The 16,531-nt window shown below is 40.8% G+C and overlaps 1 protein-coding gene across 2 annotated transcripts in view; it reads right to left on the bottom strand.

The window, feature by feature from the left end:
• The window catches only part of LOC109444539 (inhibitor of carbonic anhydrase), a 55,150-nt gene that overhangs the window by 20,465 nt on the left and 18,154 nt on the right, over positions 1-16,531 (bottom strand). For both annotated transcript variants that reach the window (XM_074312858.1, XM_074312857.1), the window contains 5 exons: positions 9,802-9,974; positions 3,950-4,058; positions 3,003-3,179; positions 2,132-2,279; positions 1,220-1,275 (listed from right to left, as the gene is read on the bottom strand). In XM_074312858.1, coding sequence (XP_074168959.1) covers positions 1,220-1,275; positions 2,132-2,279; positions 3,003-3,179; positions 3,950-4,058; positions 9,802-9,885 — 574 coding nt within the window. In that variant the 5' untranslated portion in view covers positions 9,886-9,974. The remainder of the gene's footprint in view (positions 1-1,219; positions 1,276-2,131; positions 2,280-3,002; positions 3,180-3,949; positions 4,059-9,801; positions 9,975-16,531) is intronic.

The following is a 16,531-nucleotide window of genomic DNA, read 5'->3' as shown; positions in this document are numbered from 1 at the left end:
AAATAACCTTTCCACCTTAGTCACTCAAGGGCCCCAGTGGTGGCAGCCCCTCACCACCGACACATTTTCACCCCTAAAGCCCAGTGGATAGTCTCACATCAAATTCTACTTAGAAGGCAATCTGGGAGCACACATAATAGCAGATAAGTGACTTTCAGCAAAGATAAATCAGGATGGTCTGGGACAACCTGTTGTTTTCAGTAAGTGAGGATGCTTTCAAATACAGCAGGGTGAGTGTTAAAAGATTACGCCCACCGACATAGCGGTGGTAACGTGAGCAACCAGAGGAAATTACAATGACAGGTGTTTGCAACAACTTCATCCTGGGTCATCCCACAGATGACCCCGCTAATTAAAATTACTGATAATAAGACATGCGTCGATTGCCAAAATGCTAACAAACCAGGTCAATGTGTAGCAAGGAAGGGACAGTACATTGTGAATGGCTGAACAAGGGAACAAAGCACATAAAGCTACTTCGTGTTAGAGAAAGAAGTAGGAGGAATTAAGGCCCATGTAAAGAGTAAGGACTTAAAATGTTCCATGAGGTAGCAGATATTAACTTTAAAGTGAACCGAGCAGAGTGAATATACATTTGGTTTTAAACATGTTGAGTGATACAAGTATGTTCTATACCTGATAGAAATTTAGTTAGTTATAAAACCCAAAATCCGTAACCTCAATTTGTCTGAAAAACTATGCTGTTTGCTTTTTTGTTTCTGATAATTGCCTAAAATTCTGGAAAGCTTTTTCTTAAAATGTAGAAATAAAGGAGCAATATATTTTCGTTCATGGTGATAATGCTTTTGCAACAGATTTAATTGTACATGTGCTAATAAGCTCTGAAATCATTACGATAATTTGTGTGTTTGCTTAAGGTATTGGAAGCATTTAGGAGCCGTTTATAATGAAGCATTCAGTAGAATATGATTAAATTTAAAAGTGTTATTTCAGTGACAAAGAGAATTTGATTATTAAAACTCACCTTTTTTCATTAATTGTTAAATAATGTTTAAATGTTCAGATTTGTTTAGGAGATTTATAGACTGAACAAATTGAGCACTGAACAATGTACAAATAACATCAATGTTTTCTATACAGAATTTCTATTTCATGAAAGATCTTGTTGTTACCCATCTCTACGTGTAGGGAAACTTTCAGGCAAAACCCACTTCCCAAGGGTGTGGCCCACGTGATTCTTCCCACATCCAGCACTTACCTAACACCGTCACATGCCTCATGAAGCCCACATCCCCCACACCATCTTGCAGACACCTGAGGAACAGGACAGCTGTAGTCAGGCCACTCTCTGAGCTACTGCCTTGCCCCTCCCCCATGCAGCCCCTCTGAGGTTCCGCCCCTGTCACAGGCCCACAGGGCTTTGCCCACAGTTTCCTGGGCTTCCATCTCTCCTCACAGAGGTGATGGCCCTGTCTGAGGGGCCTCTGAACATCCACAGCCAAACCCAGACTGAAGCCGGCTGGAGCCATGTAAGGCCACATCCCAGGCAACTCTGGGGAGGGAGGAAGCAAAAGTAGGACCCTTACCTTCCTCTTCAAAGGAAGCCAAAAGCTACCGATTTTTTTTTTTTTTTTAATAAAGGTTTAAAGCCTTTAACATGGAAGGTAAAAACTCTGGATAGCCTTGGATTCCTGGCCACCTTAGCTCTGGTTTTGAGTGCTGGTCGTTTCTCTTACAGAGCATGGAGAATGGAGAGGTGGTGGCAGGGAGCTGAGAGGGAGGTGGGGAGAGGCAGGCACATGTCCCTGACACAGAGAGATGCTCAGGCCGAAAGAAGCAAGCTGGGTGGTCCTGGCCTTTAAGCTCGGAGCCCAAGCCTGGGTCTGTGCATCACGGAGTCCCAGAGACTGGTCTATCCCCCCTCTCCTGACCCTCCAGGAGACTCCAGGAGGTTAACACAGGCAGACCCCAGGCAATGGGGACACAAGAGGGGCTCCCACACAGAAGACAGCTCCTCAGGATGGTGAGGGGAAAGGGGGGGGCACAGAGGGACTCAGGACCCTGGGTGTGAACACGATGTTCTAGGTGGAATGGGGCAAACCCTGTCTACTTCCTGTGCCTTAGATTTGCATCCTTAGAGTTAGTGGGAACAGCGGCCAGTCTCACTCACTTGACGGCACCAGCGGGGCCAAAGTATGGTTCCTGGGCAGAGCAGGCACACTTGTCTGTCCCTTTCCCCGCACACAGTTGACACAGTTTGGGGAAGGCCGTCTGATCTGCACATGGGACACAGCTGCCCGCGAAGAAGTTGGCCACTGCTGCTCAGCACAGAGACAGGGAACACACAGCATGAGGCAGCCTGGCCAGAGGCAAGAATGGCTCCCGCCCAGGCTCAAGGGTGCACAGGGAGTGACCAGAACAGACCAGAGGCCAGTCCCCGCCTGCCCGTATGTGTGTCCCCTCTTTAAGATCAAGGGATTCCAAAAAGGCACGTGTTAACGTCTATCCTTCCACCATCATCCCCACCAACCAATGCCTGTCGCAGGTTGCTGTCAGCTCCCCTCCCTGCATTGTCAGCCTGGAACAGCTCAGAGAGAGTTCTCCCCTGGAAGCCATGCCTGGGAGATGGGACACCTGCCTGGAGAGGGGCAGGCCAACCTCAGGGCCAGTGGGTGGCCACCAGAGAAAGCCCCAGCAGATTGGGAAACACATCAGCCACAGAGAGGAAAGCACCCCAGGGAGGGGGCGATAGGGCCCAGCCATCTTGGCCCTGCTGAGCCTCTGTCACGCCTGATGACCTTGCCCCACCCCTCAGGAGCCCCTGCTGGGGGGTTGGGAGCTGAGAGAAGAAGACAGCTGACACCTCCCAAGGGCTGCTGTGCAGCAGACCCGACAAGTTTAAAGCTGGGTAACTCCTACCTCCACCCCAAGAGTCATCACACACGGTCACCTGACCATGTCTGAGTGACAGCCGTGTGGCTTCTGCGGGCATCTAAAGAAGGGACATCTGCCTGAAGACACTCGCCCTCCTGCCCGCTTACCTTTCTCAAGAGGTTCACGTGGCTCAGGCAATTGCCAGTAAAGTGTGCCGATGGGGATGTTCCAGCCAGAGGATCTGTGAAGGCCTGTGTGGCAGGACTTCTTGCCTTGGAGCTGGTTCAGCTGGAAGTTGCTGCCCTTCTTCACCAAGGCCACGGCATAATAGCGGGTTTCGGGATCTGCAAAGACACAGAGCAAATGGATGATGCTCAACCTGGGCCACAGGGAAACTCTGCTCATCACTCCTGACCAGGGAAGGGGACCTAAAGGACACACAGCGTGTCCTGTAAAGAGGGCGGGATCAGAATCCCTTTCTCAGGCTCACAGGGAAAGAAGGAACCACAGAGGGGCCATTTGTGACAACCCTCCAGGCAATCACAGGGAGAAGAGGGCCGTGTGCACATGAGCCGGAAATGCATTCTGCTCCCTGGCCCTGCAGGGTGTCTGCCTGTACCTCCCAACCAAAGCCACCAGGAGCTGGAGCTGGGGCATAAAGGCCACATTTCTGACTTGCTCTGAGTACTTCCTGTTCCCTGACACGGGCCCAGGAACAGTCAGTTTACTGTCACAAGAGACACAGGCTTTTGGGGCTCTGAGTGTGTGCTCCAGTGTGCTCTCCTCTGTGTGTGGCATCTGTGGTTCTTGGAAGACGTCTCTATAAGCTCCGACCACAATGGTTTGGGTAAGGCTGCACACAGCTTGCTCTGCTTCTTCAGAGAGCACATTTCCTGGCTCAGAAGGTCAGTGTCAGGAGCACCAGTCCTCAATCAGCCCAAAGCCCCAGAGGCCTTTGAGGTGGCCCTTAGGGCCACTCATTCCCCACTGACTTCCCAATGGGGAACGCTCAGCACTATCTAATCTCCATTATCTGCCTAAACAAGACAAGACTCTGCATCCCCTAGGAGAGAACAAGGGCCGCAAACCCTCTCCTGGGCCCTGGAGAACTTACTTTCTTTTGTTCCATAGATCTCTGCCACCACAGGCTTCAGGTTGTAGGGAGCCAGGCCAGCCTCAAACACCAAACCTGCGTCCAACGTCACAGCATCGGCTTCGTTTGCCTGAAAGGGAACAGACCAGACGCTAATGAAGCCCTCACTTTAAGAAGGCACCCCTAAGCTGGGATGAGTGGGGGTGACTGGGGGGGCTTCTTGGATCTGGGGCCAGAAAATCCCTCAACTTGGCCAGACCGCACACCACACCATGAGCTTCAGTTGACTTGACCTCCCTGTGAGGGGATTCGGTCACAATATACATTCCTGTTCCTCCTGCACAGAGGAAGGAATGGATTCTTTTTCTTCTCCCTTGTGAAACGTCTGGTTCTTGGCCCAGAAACCTATGTGTGGTCTTCTAGGATCAACCTGAATTACGGAGGCTTCCCCTGGCAGGACTCATGGGGCAGAGCTGCCCTCCGCACCCCAGACTGGGTGCACAGCCCACGCACTACAGGCTCTGGATGGGGGTTGCCGTCAACCACTCAGGTCCGCCTGCCGGGACGTGCTCTTCCACGTGTTTACATTGAGAACCCAAGAGCTTTTGTTTGGTGACCTCTTTACCTTGAGCCTTCAGCTGAGGTCTTCTCAGGCACCACTGTGAAGCCATCCTTAAGGGGGAGTGGAGCTTTGACAACACTCTTCTCCACTCTGATTCACTACTCAGTACCTTTCCTCCTATCCTGGGTCTACATAGCTGCAGGAGTCTTTCATTCACGAGTTTGGGGTTTTTTGGGTTTAACTTCTTGCTTTACTCTGAACTAAGTGTTGAACGATTATTACATCCATTATGGCTCATTGTTCATTTTATTGACTATTCAGACATGTCACAGCTCACCACTGTCTACCTCAGCTGCATTTTACACATTAAAAAATAGAGACACAGAAAGTTCCCGTCACTTCCCCAGGCCACATCGCTAGTAAGTCATGGAGCTGGGGTTTAAATCCAGGTAGCATGGGCTTATTCCTTCCATTACACTGTTGCTGGGTTGTTTGTTTTTCTTTTTTGGGTTTTTGCTTCTTTGAAATCTCAACTTTAAGGTAATAATTCGCTTGAAATATTATAGGCACCTTCCCACTGGATCTAGAACTTATTTTCTCTGAAAGTGAGAACTGTTTTTAACATACACACTTAAAACAAATTTTATTTCATTTTTATTCTGCTTCAAGCATCTGCAGGTCAAAATGAGTTTTCTAGAAGCCCTTGCCAGTGCTCTACGAATAATTCTTATTGATTAAATTACAAGGCAGAAGCAATAGCTCCATGATCTGTGTCATGTTACAGGTAAGTAGTAAGACAACAGTATTTCTAAATGAAAGAAAATAATAAGGCGAGTCAAACTATGTATTTGCCTACCTGAAACTTTTCTTTTTAATGTTGGGATTGTTGTTGTTGTTGCTTTATTGTAATAAAATACATAACACAAAATTTACCATTGAACCATTTCTAAGTGTACATTTCAGTGCAATTAAAAATATTCATTCACTTTGGTGAACAACTCTTTCATCCCACAACTACATATCAGATATGAAACACTCTTTGAGGCTTTCTTCGTATCACAAGAGGTATGTGAAACCTCCAGAGACTCTCCACACCCACCCCACACACTGTAGAGTAGAAAAAAAAGCAAATAAAAAAGAATATTTCCCAGGGCAGTGAGGTTGGGGTTTTCTTAGCCAAGACACCAGGATTCTGGGAAGAAATCACTGGAGCCTCAAGGGCTCAGGAACCAAGAAGTGAAGACCTCACTCATGGGGTCCACTAGAGCAGCAGGGATTCTGAAGGGGAAACTGAACCAGCAGGGAAGGGGAAGGTTGAAATCAAGTATTACCTCCCAGGTGCAGATAAGCAAACCCAGAGGAAGGTAAGCCACAATGGTGGGGATCAACAGCAACAACAGACGTGGGCCCTCAAGTGATGTGGAGGTTGGAACTGTCAGATGCAATGGAGGAGAGCTACCTATGAAGTGTTTTGTTTTACGTACAAAGTAAAGGCAACATTACAGGCATAGAAAAAGCAATTACCAGGAATAAAAGGAAAAAAAAAATTTTCTGGTGCTTCTAGAAACAAAAATATAACTTTGAAATAAAAAAGTAAATGAATAGGCAGCAAGTGCTTAGACGTGGTTAAAGAGAGAATTAGTAAACTAGAAGCTGTGTCTAAAGAATTTATCCTGGATGTTGCCAAAAGAGGTGCGGATGATAGAAATTATAAACAAAGGATTAAATGATGTGGAGGCTGTATTAAAGAAAGCCTAATATGTGTCATCTTGGAATACTAGGACTTAAGCAGAAAAAAATGGAAAGACTAAGAAAAGGCAGTATTTAGAGATAATAGCTGCAAATTATCCAGAAATGAAGAAAAATATGACTCCACAGATCCAATATACCCTAAGCAGAATAGGTACCAAGATTTCCACAACTGGAAATATCATAGTGAATCTGTGCAACATCATAGACCATGGAAATGAAATCTCAAAATTATCCAGATAGAAGATGATTGAAGGAATAACAGGACAGCACCAGACTTCTCATTGGCTACAATGGAAGTCAGGAGGCAGTGGCACAATATTTTTAATCATTGCAAAACATCAAACTAAAATGATACACTGAGCAAAATTACCACTCAAGAATAAGGGGGAAATTAAAGCATTTGCAGAGAAAACAAATAAGCAAGCAACTGACGGAGATTAATACCAGGAGATTCATTCTGAAGTATCAGCAAAAGGACATATTTTAGGAAGTAAACATATCCCAGAAAGATGGTGTGAAAATTGAGAATGAATGGTGAACAGGTTAAATAGCAAAAATGTAGGTAAATCCAAATATTCTCTCTCTCTCTCCAGCTCTCTTTCTCTCTCCTTCTTTCTGAGTTTTTGGGTATGCATGCATATACATATACATAGACACATACACAGACACACACAAACACCCCCCTACACATATATAAATATATTTACATTTTTATATAGCATCTACAAATATATCAAGTAACTACATGATGGGGTTAAAAAAGATAGACTTAAAGTACTAAATAGTAATATCTAAACAGGTAACTCTATGCTACTGTATTCTAGAGTACTTTTATTATTTGGCAAAATGGGGGGCGGATCAGGACTATTTTACTATAACACTTTGGTAAGCTAACATACATAGTAAAAATTAAAAAGAAATCATTAAGGAATATAAATAAAGTGTTTAAATTCACTACCAATGGGAGAGAGTGAAATAAAGGGAAAACAATGCAAAAAACATATATATATATACAAACTCAATTTTTAAAAACTCAGAAATCAGGGGAAAGGCAGAACTAAGAGAAATAAAAAAATACATGGCAGAAATAAGTTAAATTTATCCATAGCAACAATAATTATTAATGGTCTAATGTACCATGTAAAACAAATGAGATTTCAGATTTCATGAATAAACAAAATCCAGGAATATATAGTTTTCAAAAGTCACACCTGAAACATAAGCACACAGAAAGTTGAAAATAAAGAAGTGGAAAAACATGTAAGAGACTACTAACCAAGGAAAGTTGATGTAGTATGTTAATATCAGAAAAACAGAGTTTAATCAAAAATCACTATGAGAGACAGAGATTATTTCATAATGGTAAAATGTTACATTCACTAAAAATGATATGGATTATTCTCCCATATACTGCTAGTGGAAGTGGAAATTGAAATAACCACATTGGGTTTGCTTACAAATCAAATACATTTGGCATTGTCTTAAAAGTCAAATACTCATATATCCCATGGCTCAGCAAGTCTGCCTCTACATATAAATTCAAGAGAAACTTTTAATACTTGAGTCCCTAGAGATTTGTATAAAAATATTCCTCAAGTCCTGATTACAGTAACAAAAACTAGAAACAATCCAAATGCTAATGATGGGAAAAGAACAAATAAATTGTGGTATACTAACACAATGGACTATTGCAGAGCTCTGAAAATAAATGAACAATAGCTACATGCAACAACATGGGTGAATCTTAGCATAATATTGAGGAGGAAAAAACAAGTATGAGAAGGCAAAACAGAGTAATGTTATCTTTATAAATTTTTTTTATTTTTATTTTTTAATTTATTGGGGTGACAATTGTTAGTAAAATTACATAGATTTCAGGTGTACAATTCTGTATTACATCATCTATAAATCCCATTGTGTGTTCACCACCCAGAGTCAGTTCTTCCATCACCATATATTTGATCTCCTTACCCTCATCTCCTACCCCCCAACCCCCTTACCCTCTGGTAACCACTAAACTATTGTCTGTGTCTATGAGTTTCTGTTTCTCATTTGTTTGTTTTGTTCTTTTGTTGCTTTTGGTTTATATACCACATATCAGTGAAATCACATGGTTCTCTGCTTTTTCTGTCTGACTTATTTCGCTCAGCATTACACTCTCAAGATCCATCCATGTTGTCACAAATGTTCCTATCTCATCTTTTTTTATTGCCGAATAGTATTCAATTGTGTATATATACCACAACTTCTTTATCCATTCATCTATCAAAGGACATTTTGGTTGTTTCATCTTTATAAATTTTTTAAGAAGCAAAACTATGCAATCATTCACACATACCCATATAAGTCTTAAAACTGAAATAATGCAATAATTCTTAGGATTCTCTGGGGAAACACATAGGTCACTGTAAGTAGGGCCAGTGGGTAACAGCCCCCCAAGCGGTGCCATTCCCATAGAATCCAATGCTGCCACACAGTAGTCCTAGAAGTAAGCTATTGGCAGTAATGAAGTTTAGAGAACCTGTGGTGGGTCATGGATAGTATTATTTTGTATTTTAACATATTTAAAAATAAAGAAGTATGCATAGATCAAAGCTGAACATAGGTCATAATTCAAGGGTTACAATTAAGCCACGATAGGAATTGAGGTCCAATTTAAAAAAAAGAAGCAGAACAGACCAATTGTTTATACCAAATCAGTGATTCCCTGAGTTAATCAGGCTCCTTCTGGCCGAGTCTACCTCTCCCACCTCATCGCTCCTTCCAGTCTCCTGCTTGCTCTCCTCTGTCTCGGGCCCTTTGCACACACTGTTGTGCACTTCCTAGAATATTCTACCCAAGGCTCTTGGCATCCTTACCCATGCTCATCCCTGGGGTCTCAGCTTCATTGTTCTCTCTCAGGGAGATTGTCCCTGACACCCAGGTCAAAGCAAGTTTCCTCTGAAAGTCTGTCAGAACATTCTACTTTTCCCCCTCACTGTACTTCACACAATTTGGAATTACATGTCTACTTGTTGGCACGTTTTTCTTCTCTCCTAACTAGACTGTAAGCTCCTCAAGAGTAAAGACCATGTGTTGAGATTCACCACTGCAGCCCCACTGCCCAGCACAGGGTCTGACACACGTTCAAATGAGCAGGAACAATGGTGAAGGAGTGAAGAGGATTTGGGAAAGCGTAAGAACAAAGGACGAGCCATCATCTGCAATCATGACACTGTTAGTTCTCATCCCTGTGAGTGTCATGCAGCTACTTCCCAGGGTGTATGAGGAACTTGCAAAACAATGGGAGAAGACTACTTTGATGCAAACTGCCATTTTTGTTTCTTGCATTCAGAGAACATAATACCTCAAAAGTGTCACCTTTCAGAATGCATTGGATTTTGCTTTAAGACTTGTTAAAGATGACCGCTGCTACTTCCATTTCTACAGTGATGATACTATCAGTGGAGCTGACTGCCCACACACCAGCCTCCTACATGTGAGTACAGAATTGGTCCAGCACCAGGACCATGAGAAAGTATGGACGCCTTCCACTCTCCTTCAGGCAGCAGCGACTTACCGCAATGGCCTTGATGCACTCAAGGGAGGAGGTTTTCTTCACACAGGTGACAAGAGGGCCCGTCTCAGGAAGGACTTTTTTCATACTGTCACGGAAACTGGAGCACTTGTTGGCCTCCTGATTTGAGATGGTGCACCATCTCACCGTTTTCTCGGGGACAGCCAGACACAGCCCTAGGGGAGAGAGACCAAAGGTGTAAGGGACCCACCTTATACCTTTCTCAGCACCCACCTCTCTCTGCTGGTAGAAGAGGTTAAAGACAAGGTCAAGGATTAGCTGCGTGGGTCACACATATTAGATTGGCTCACATGAATTCTCAGGTCCCATTTTTCTGATTGTACCTTTCCCTTGGAGAAAAAAGCCAAAACATCCCCCCAAAGTTAAACATTTAATTACCCAATGATCCAGAAATCCCACTTCTAAGTATATACTCAAAGGAAATGAGAAAAGGTACTCAAATACACATAGCCAAAAATGTGGCAACAACTCAAGGGTTGCCATGGACGAATAAACAAAATGTGTTATATCCATACAATGGAATATTCTTCTGCCATAAAAAAAAATGAAGTACTGCTACATGCTACAACATTGATGGATCTCAAAATTATTATGTAAGATGAAAGAAGCCAGACACAAAAGGCTACACATTATAGGTTTCCATATCTATGAAATATCTAGAATAGGTAAATCTATAGGGACAGAAAGCAAATTTGTGGTTGCCAGGAACCAGGGAGAGAGAAATGGGTACTGACTTCTTTATGGGTACAGGATTCTTTGGAGGGGATGACGGAACTATGATGGATCAACGGAGAGGTGGTAGTTGTACAGCAAGTGAATGTACTAAATGCCACTGAATGTACACTTTAAAGACTAATTTTATGTTAGTGAATTTCACCTCAAAAAAGAAAAAAGCAACCTGTGGGGAAGGAAGCTTTGAGCCTAGTGATTTTTGTTCTTCATCTAGACATTGGATACTCTGACCTTACATGGTAGTAATTGCTGGGGCATTAAAATCAGTGCCTATTTATTTCACTGGCATTTAAAATTTTAGTGATGAAATAGGGGGGTGAATATAATGAAGGCAAAACGCTGTTTACAAATCTGTAGTATTTGAGGAAAATGTTATTTTAAATGAAATTTAGAAAATGAGCTTTACCAGTAGCATGCACCAGATTTTGATGAGGCTCTGCCTGTCAGGCAGCGTGCAAAGCGCATTACTCTCCTCTGACGTCTACAAATGTCCTGCTGCTTAAATACTGATGCGCCTGTTTTGCAAATATGATTAAAAAGACCTATCAGGGACATTAAATAACTTGAGATGAAGCTAATATTTGAACCACCCAAGTCAGTTGGACTTCAAAACCTGTACTGCCTTTTAACTCTCTGTAAGTAGGATGTATCAAATGAAATGGGACAGGAGCTGTCAAGTTACCTTAGACAGAATCTCATACCAAGACAGGGAATGACAAATGGAGCCCCTCAGCTCTATTTGAAAAAGCCTTGGATAGCAGCAGCCCAGGGAAGGAGAGCAAGTGAGTGGAACTATACAGGCCATGCGTCCTTGTGCAGAATACCAATGTTTAGAGTAATAGCTTACGTTTGTATTTTGAGTCTTTCAAAGCATGTTTACCCTGTTTGCTAATATAGTGTTAAAACATGTCATGCTTAGAAATGACTGGCAACAGTAGAGACAATAGAACTTTATAAATGAAAATAGCTTAAGTAATCAGGTTAAGTTATACGAGAGCTAGTAGGTCAGTGTTTTTCTTTTTCAAAGGTATGTCCTTATTGGGAAAGCCCTTTTGAATGTCTGTATTTTCAGTCAACACTGTGCTTATGTTCAAATGCTTAAAACTTCAGGCTTTGTACTTCTAATCTTTTTTTTAAGTGTGAATGTAAACCAGGGTGAATGAAGTTTGCATAGTTAGGGGAAAAGCTAAAGTCTTGACAAAAACATGGTATTAAAACAGAGAACAACAGCCAACAACAAACCCCCCACAAAACAAAACAAAAAAACAAAGCAAGGATCAATTTCTGCTTCCATCTATGAAAGAGTAAATGATAAGGGATTTGCCCTAGAACTTTAAACAACGCTTGAATAAACATGAAAAAATGATTTAAAATATTGGGCAACAGGAAATGCAGGGATGTGATCCCTGAGAGAAGGGAAACAAATAAGGGGAGCCCTATAATCACCCCAGCTTTCTTCCTGGACAAAATTTCTAGATGGCAGGGAGGAGAAAACCAAGTAGCCTGATGGTCTTTTACAGAGGTGAGGAGACAGAGAGCATAGTCAGGTAAGGCTGAAGCAAATAGAATTTGCAGCACAGAGTATTAAAGAGCAGGGAGTACAAAAGGAGAGAGGAAAGAGAGAGAGATTAAGACCCAGAATCTGCATACCCTTGAGATTCTGGCTAAGTACCAGTTTGAGCACCGTGGCAGCTAGGCAAAGACAACTGCTAGGTAAAGAAAATTTAATGGGGAGTTTAGGCCAAACATTTCCCAGAGCTCAAATGGGCTCAGGAATCATTTCAGCTCCCACCATCCAGAGTGGAGAGAATCTCATTGAATAAACAGTGCATTTACTAAAAATTCCAGAAGTAAGCTAAACTAGCCCTAGAATAAAGAGTATTTTAGACACAGCCTAAATCTAGTGAAAAGGTTACACTGATATTCAGATAATAGTGACTGCCTACCAGAACAAAGTTTAACACTCTTTAAATAAAAATGACAAAATCAATACTTAGCAAGCTAAAATTCACAATATCCAGCAACCAATAAAATTACTACACAAGTGAAGAAGCACGAAAATGTAACCCATAACCAGGAGGAAAATCAGTCAATAGATTCAGAACAAGAAATGAAAGATGATGAAATTAACAAAAAATAACTTTAAAACAGCTATTTTAAATGCTGTAAGTATGCTCAGAGACTTAAATGAAAACATGAACATAATGAGGAAATGAACATAAGATATAAAAAGAGCCAAAAGGGTTTTCTAGAGATGAAAAATACAATATCTGAAATGAAAATTCTACTGAATAAGATTTTCAGCAGATTAGTACTGCAGAAGGGAAAAGGTGATCTGGAAAACTTTATTAGAAGCAATACAAATGAAGCACAAAGAGAAAAAAAGACTTAAGTGAACAGAGCTCAGTAACTTGTCAACAGTATCAAGTGATCTAACATATGTGTAACTGTAGTCTTAGGGGAAAAAATGGAGGAGGGGGCCAGAAAAATACACGAAAAAAATATTAATATTTGGCCCAAATTTTTCCAAATGTTATGAAAACTATAAACTCACAGTTCTAGAGCAATCAGAGAAAAGAGACAAACTAGGTGTAGAGGAACAAAGACAAATATCGCAGACTGTCAGAAACCACAAGTCATAGACAATAGAATGATATCATTAAGGAGCTAAAAAGAAAATAACCTGCTAAACTAAAAATCTATACCCAATGAAAACAACTTTCAGAAGTGGAGGCAAAAATAAACTTTTCCAGATAAACAAATGTTGAGAGATTTGGTGACAGCAAACTTGCACGACAATAAATGTTAAGGAAGTGCCAGCCCCAAGTGGTTACACTGGTGAATTCTTTCAGACACTTAAGAAAGAAATAATAGCAATGTTGCACAAACTATTTTATAAAGTAGAGGAAGAAGGAAAAATCCCAACTCATTTTCTGAACTGGATACCAAATCCAAACAAAGGCATTACAAAAACACTACTGTGAAATATCACCCATGAATGTAAAAATAAAATCCTTTACAAAATATTAATAAATCAAAATGCAGTCAAAAAATGAATACATGAACGAACACACACACACACACACACACGTGTGTGTATATAGGTTTATCCTTTTTGGGAATGCAAAGTTGATTTAATATACAAAAATCAATCATTAATATTCACCATATTACAGAATAAAAGAGAAAAACCTGTATGATTATCTTAATAGAACAGGAAAAGTATTTTTCAGTCCAAAAGTCCAAGCAAACTGGGAATAGAAGGCAATGTCCTCAGCGAGGGCTCTGCACATGATAAAGAGCATCTACAAAAACATACAACTAATGTCATACTTAATGGTAAAAGCCTGAATGCTTTTCCCTTCAGGTCAGAAACAAAGCAGAAATATACACTTTTATCACTTCTGTTTAACATTGTATTAGAGGTCTAAGCTATTTTAATAAGGATCAAAAAGGAAATAAAAAGCGTACAGATTGGAAAATAAGATATAAAATTGTCTTTATTCACAGATAACATGTTTATCCATACATAAAAAAATTTTAAGAAATCTGCAAAAAAGCTACTAGAATAAGTGAGTTTAGAAAGGTTATAGAATTCAAGGTCAATATACTAAAATCAACTGACTCTATAATATTAAGAAGAAAAACTGTAAAATGAAATTTTAAAAATACTACTTACAATGGCATCCCAAACTATGAAATATCTAGGGAGAAATTTAACAATTTATGAACAAAACCTGTACAATAAAAACTATGAAACATTCCCAAGATAAATAAAAGAAAACCTAAATAGATATAGAATACTCACGGATTAGAAAACTCAGTATTATTAAGATGCCAGTTCTCCTCAAAGTGATATATAAATTAAACGCAATCCCAATAATAATCCAAGACTAAACTTGTTTTTATAGAAATTGATAAACTGATTAAAAAATGTATGTGGATATGCAAAGGTTCTAAATGGCCAAACCAACAGTGAAGTACTTCAATAGAGTTGGAGGACTTAAGTTACCTGATTTCAAGACTGCCTATAAAGCTACAACCAAGCCAGTGTGACACTGGCACAAAGAGAGATGTATAGCTAGCTTAACGGGACAGACTAGAGAGTCTAGAAATTGACCCACATATCGTATTTCCCCGAAAATAAGACCTAACCGGAAAATAAGCCCTATCATGATTTTTCAGGATGACCTCCCCTGAACATAGATAAGCCTTAATGTGTCTTTTGGAGCAAAAATTAATATAAGACCTGTTCTTATTTTCAGGGAAACATGGTATATAGAGTCAGTAGTTTTTTTAACAAAGTTGCCAAGGTAATTCAGTGGGGAAAGGATATTCTTTTCAAAAACAAGTACTGGAATAACTGGATATCCATATGAGAAAAATGAATCTCAATTCTTCACACCATATACAAAATTAACTAAAAATGTATCAGAGACCTCATAGACCAAAATATAAAAGCTGAAGCTATAAAACCTCTAAAATAAAACAGAAAGGAAAATATTGCAAATTTGGGGGTAGCCAATTATATTTTTATAGACAACACAAAACATAATAACAAAAAATAAAAATTTGGTGAGACTGATCAGAATGTAAAACATTTGCTCTTCAGAAGATATCATTTAGAAAATGAAAAGCTAAGCCACAAACTTGGAGAAAACAATTGTAATACATCTATCTGACCAAGGACTTGTATCCAGAGCATACAAAGGGCTTTTAAACTCATTAAGTCAAATAATCCAATTAAAAATGGGAAAAGATTTGACATACACTACTTATTTTGACTCAGCAATTCTACTCCTAGACATTTACTCAAAAGAAAAGAAAACATGTATCTACCCAAAGACTTGTACACTGGCATTTGTAGCAGCTTTATTCATAATATCCCCAAACTGGAGACAAATGTCCATCAATAAATAAATGAGGAAACAAACTGTGGTAAAGCCATACAATGGAATAACAGTAATAAAAAAGAATGAACGTTGTGGATGAATCTCTAAGCAATTACACTGAGTGTAAAAAAGGCAGACACAACAGACTATGTACTGTATGATTTCATTTATGTGAAATCCTAGAAAAGGAAAACCTTAGCTAAAGTGGCAAAAAGAATGACTGGGAAGGGATAGGGAACAGTTTGGGAGTGATGGAAATGTTCTACATATTTGACTGTGGTGGTGGCTACATGGGTAAGTATATTTGTCAAAATTCATTGAACTGTATATAACTTAAAGAGTGCATTTGGTTATATGTAAATTATACTTCAATAAAAACGATTTTGAAAAGAGAAAGAGTGTGTGCAAGCAGGCTAAGAGTAAATAGGTGGTGAAAGGAGATAGAGGCCTAGGGGGAGGTACAGGCTAATCCGCACCCGATTCTTGGCTCTTATAAGGCCTATTAATAACCACCCCCCCACCCCTACTCCCCCACCCCCACCCCCCAATCCCCACCCCCCAGTCCCCACCCCCAACCCCATCTCTTTGGTCTTTTCCATTCTAGCTATTAGGTTGGTGCAAAAGTAATTGCGTTTTTTTGCAATTATTTTTAACCTTTTAAACCACAATTACTTTTGCACCAACCTAATAGTTTGGTTGCATTTCTGTCATTTGCCACCAGAAGAGTTTTTGTCACTGGGCTTTGAAGAAAGTACATCCTAAACTCCAGCCTTTTCCAGTGGCCAAGAGAGAAGGAATGGATGGTAAGGGTTGAGGGGGGAGCAAGTCTTGCCTCTGGTTTGTAAACACAGAGCCGATAGGGAAAATGAAATTTTGGTCAGCCCCTGACATTGCTAGGAGAGAAGATAGAGGAAGAACAAACACAAGCCTTGTTCAGAAAGAATTTGGGAAAAACCGGGGGCCGCACTCGGGATTTCCCTGTGGTCATATGGAGCCGCACCACAGCTGTATCCTACCTTTTCAGACTTCCTCAGCCCCAGCAGAGCTCACTGTGAGGCCCCAGGTAGCAGTACTGGGCCAGGGAGGGC

This window comes from Rhinolophus sinicus, linkage group LG10, assembly GCF_036562045.2.
Source record: "Rhinolophus sinicus isolate RSC01 linkage group LG10, ASM3656204v1, whole genome shotgun sequence".
Classification (NCBI taxonomy): Eukaryota; Metazoa; Chordata; class Mammalia; order Chiroptera; family Rhinolophidae; genus Rhinolophus; species Rhinolophus sinicus.
This window is presented reverse-complemented; position numbering and strand designations above follow the sequence as displayed.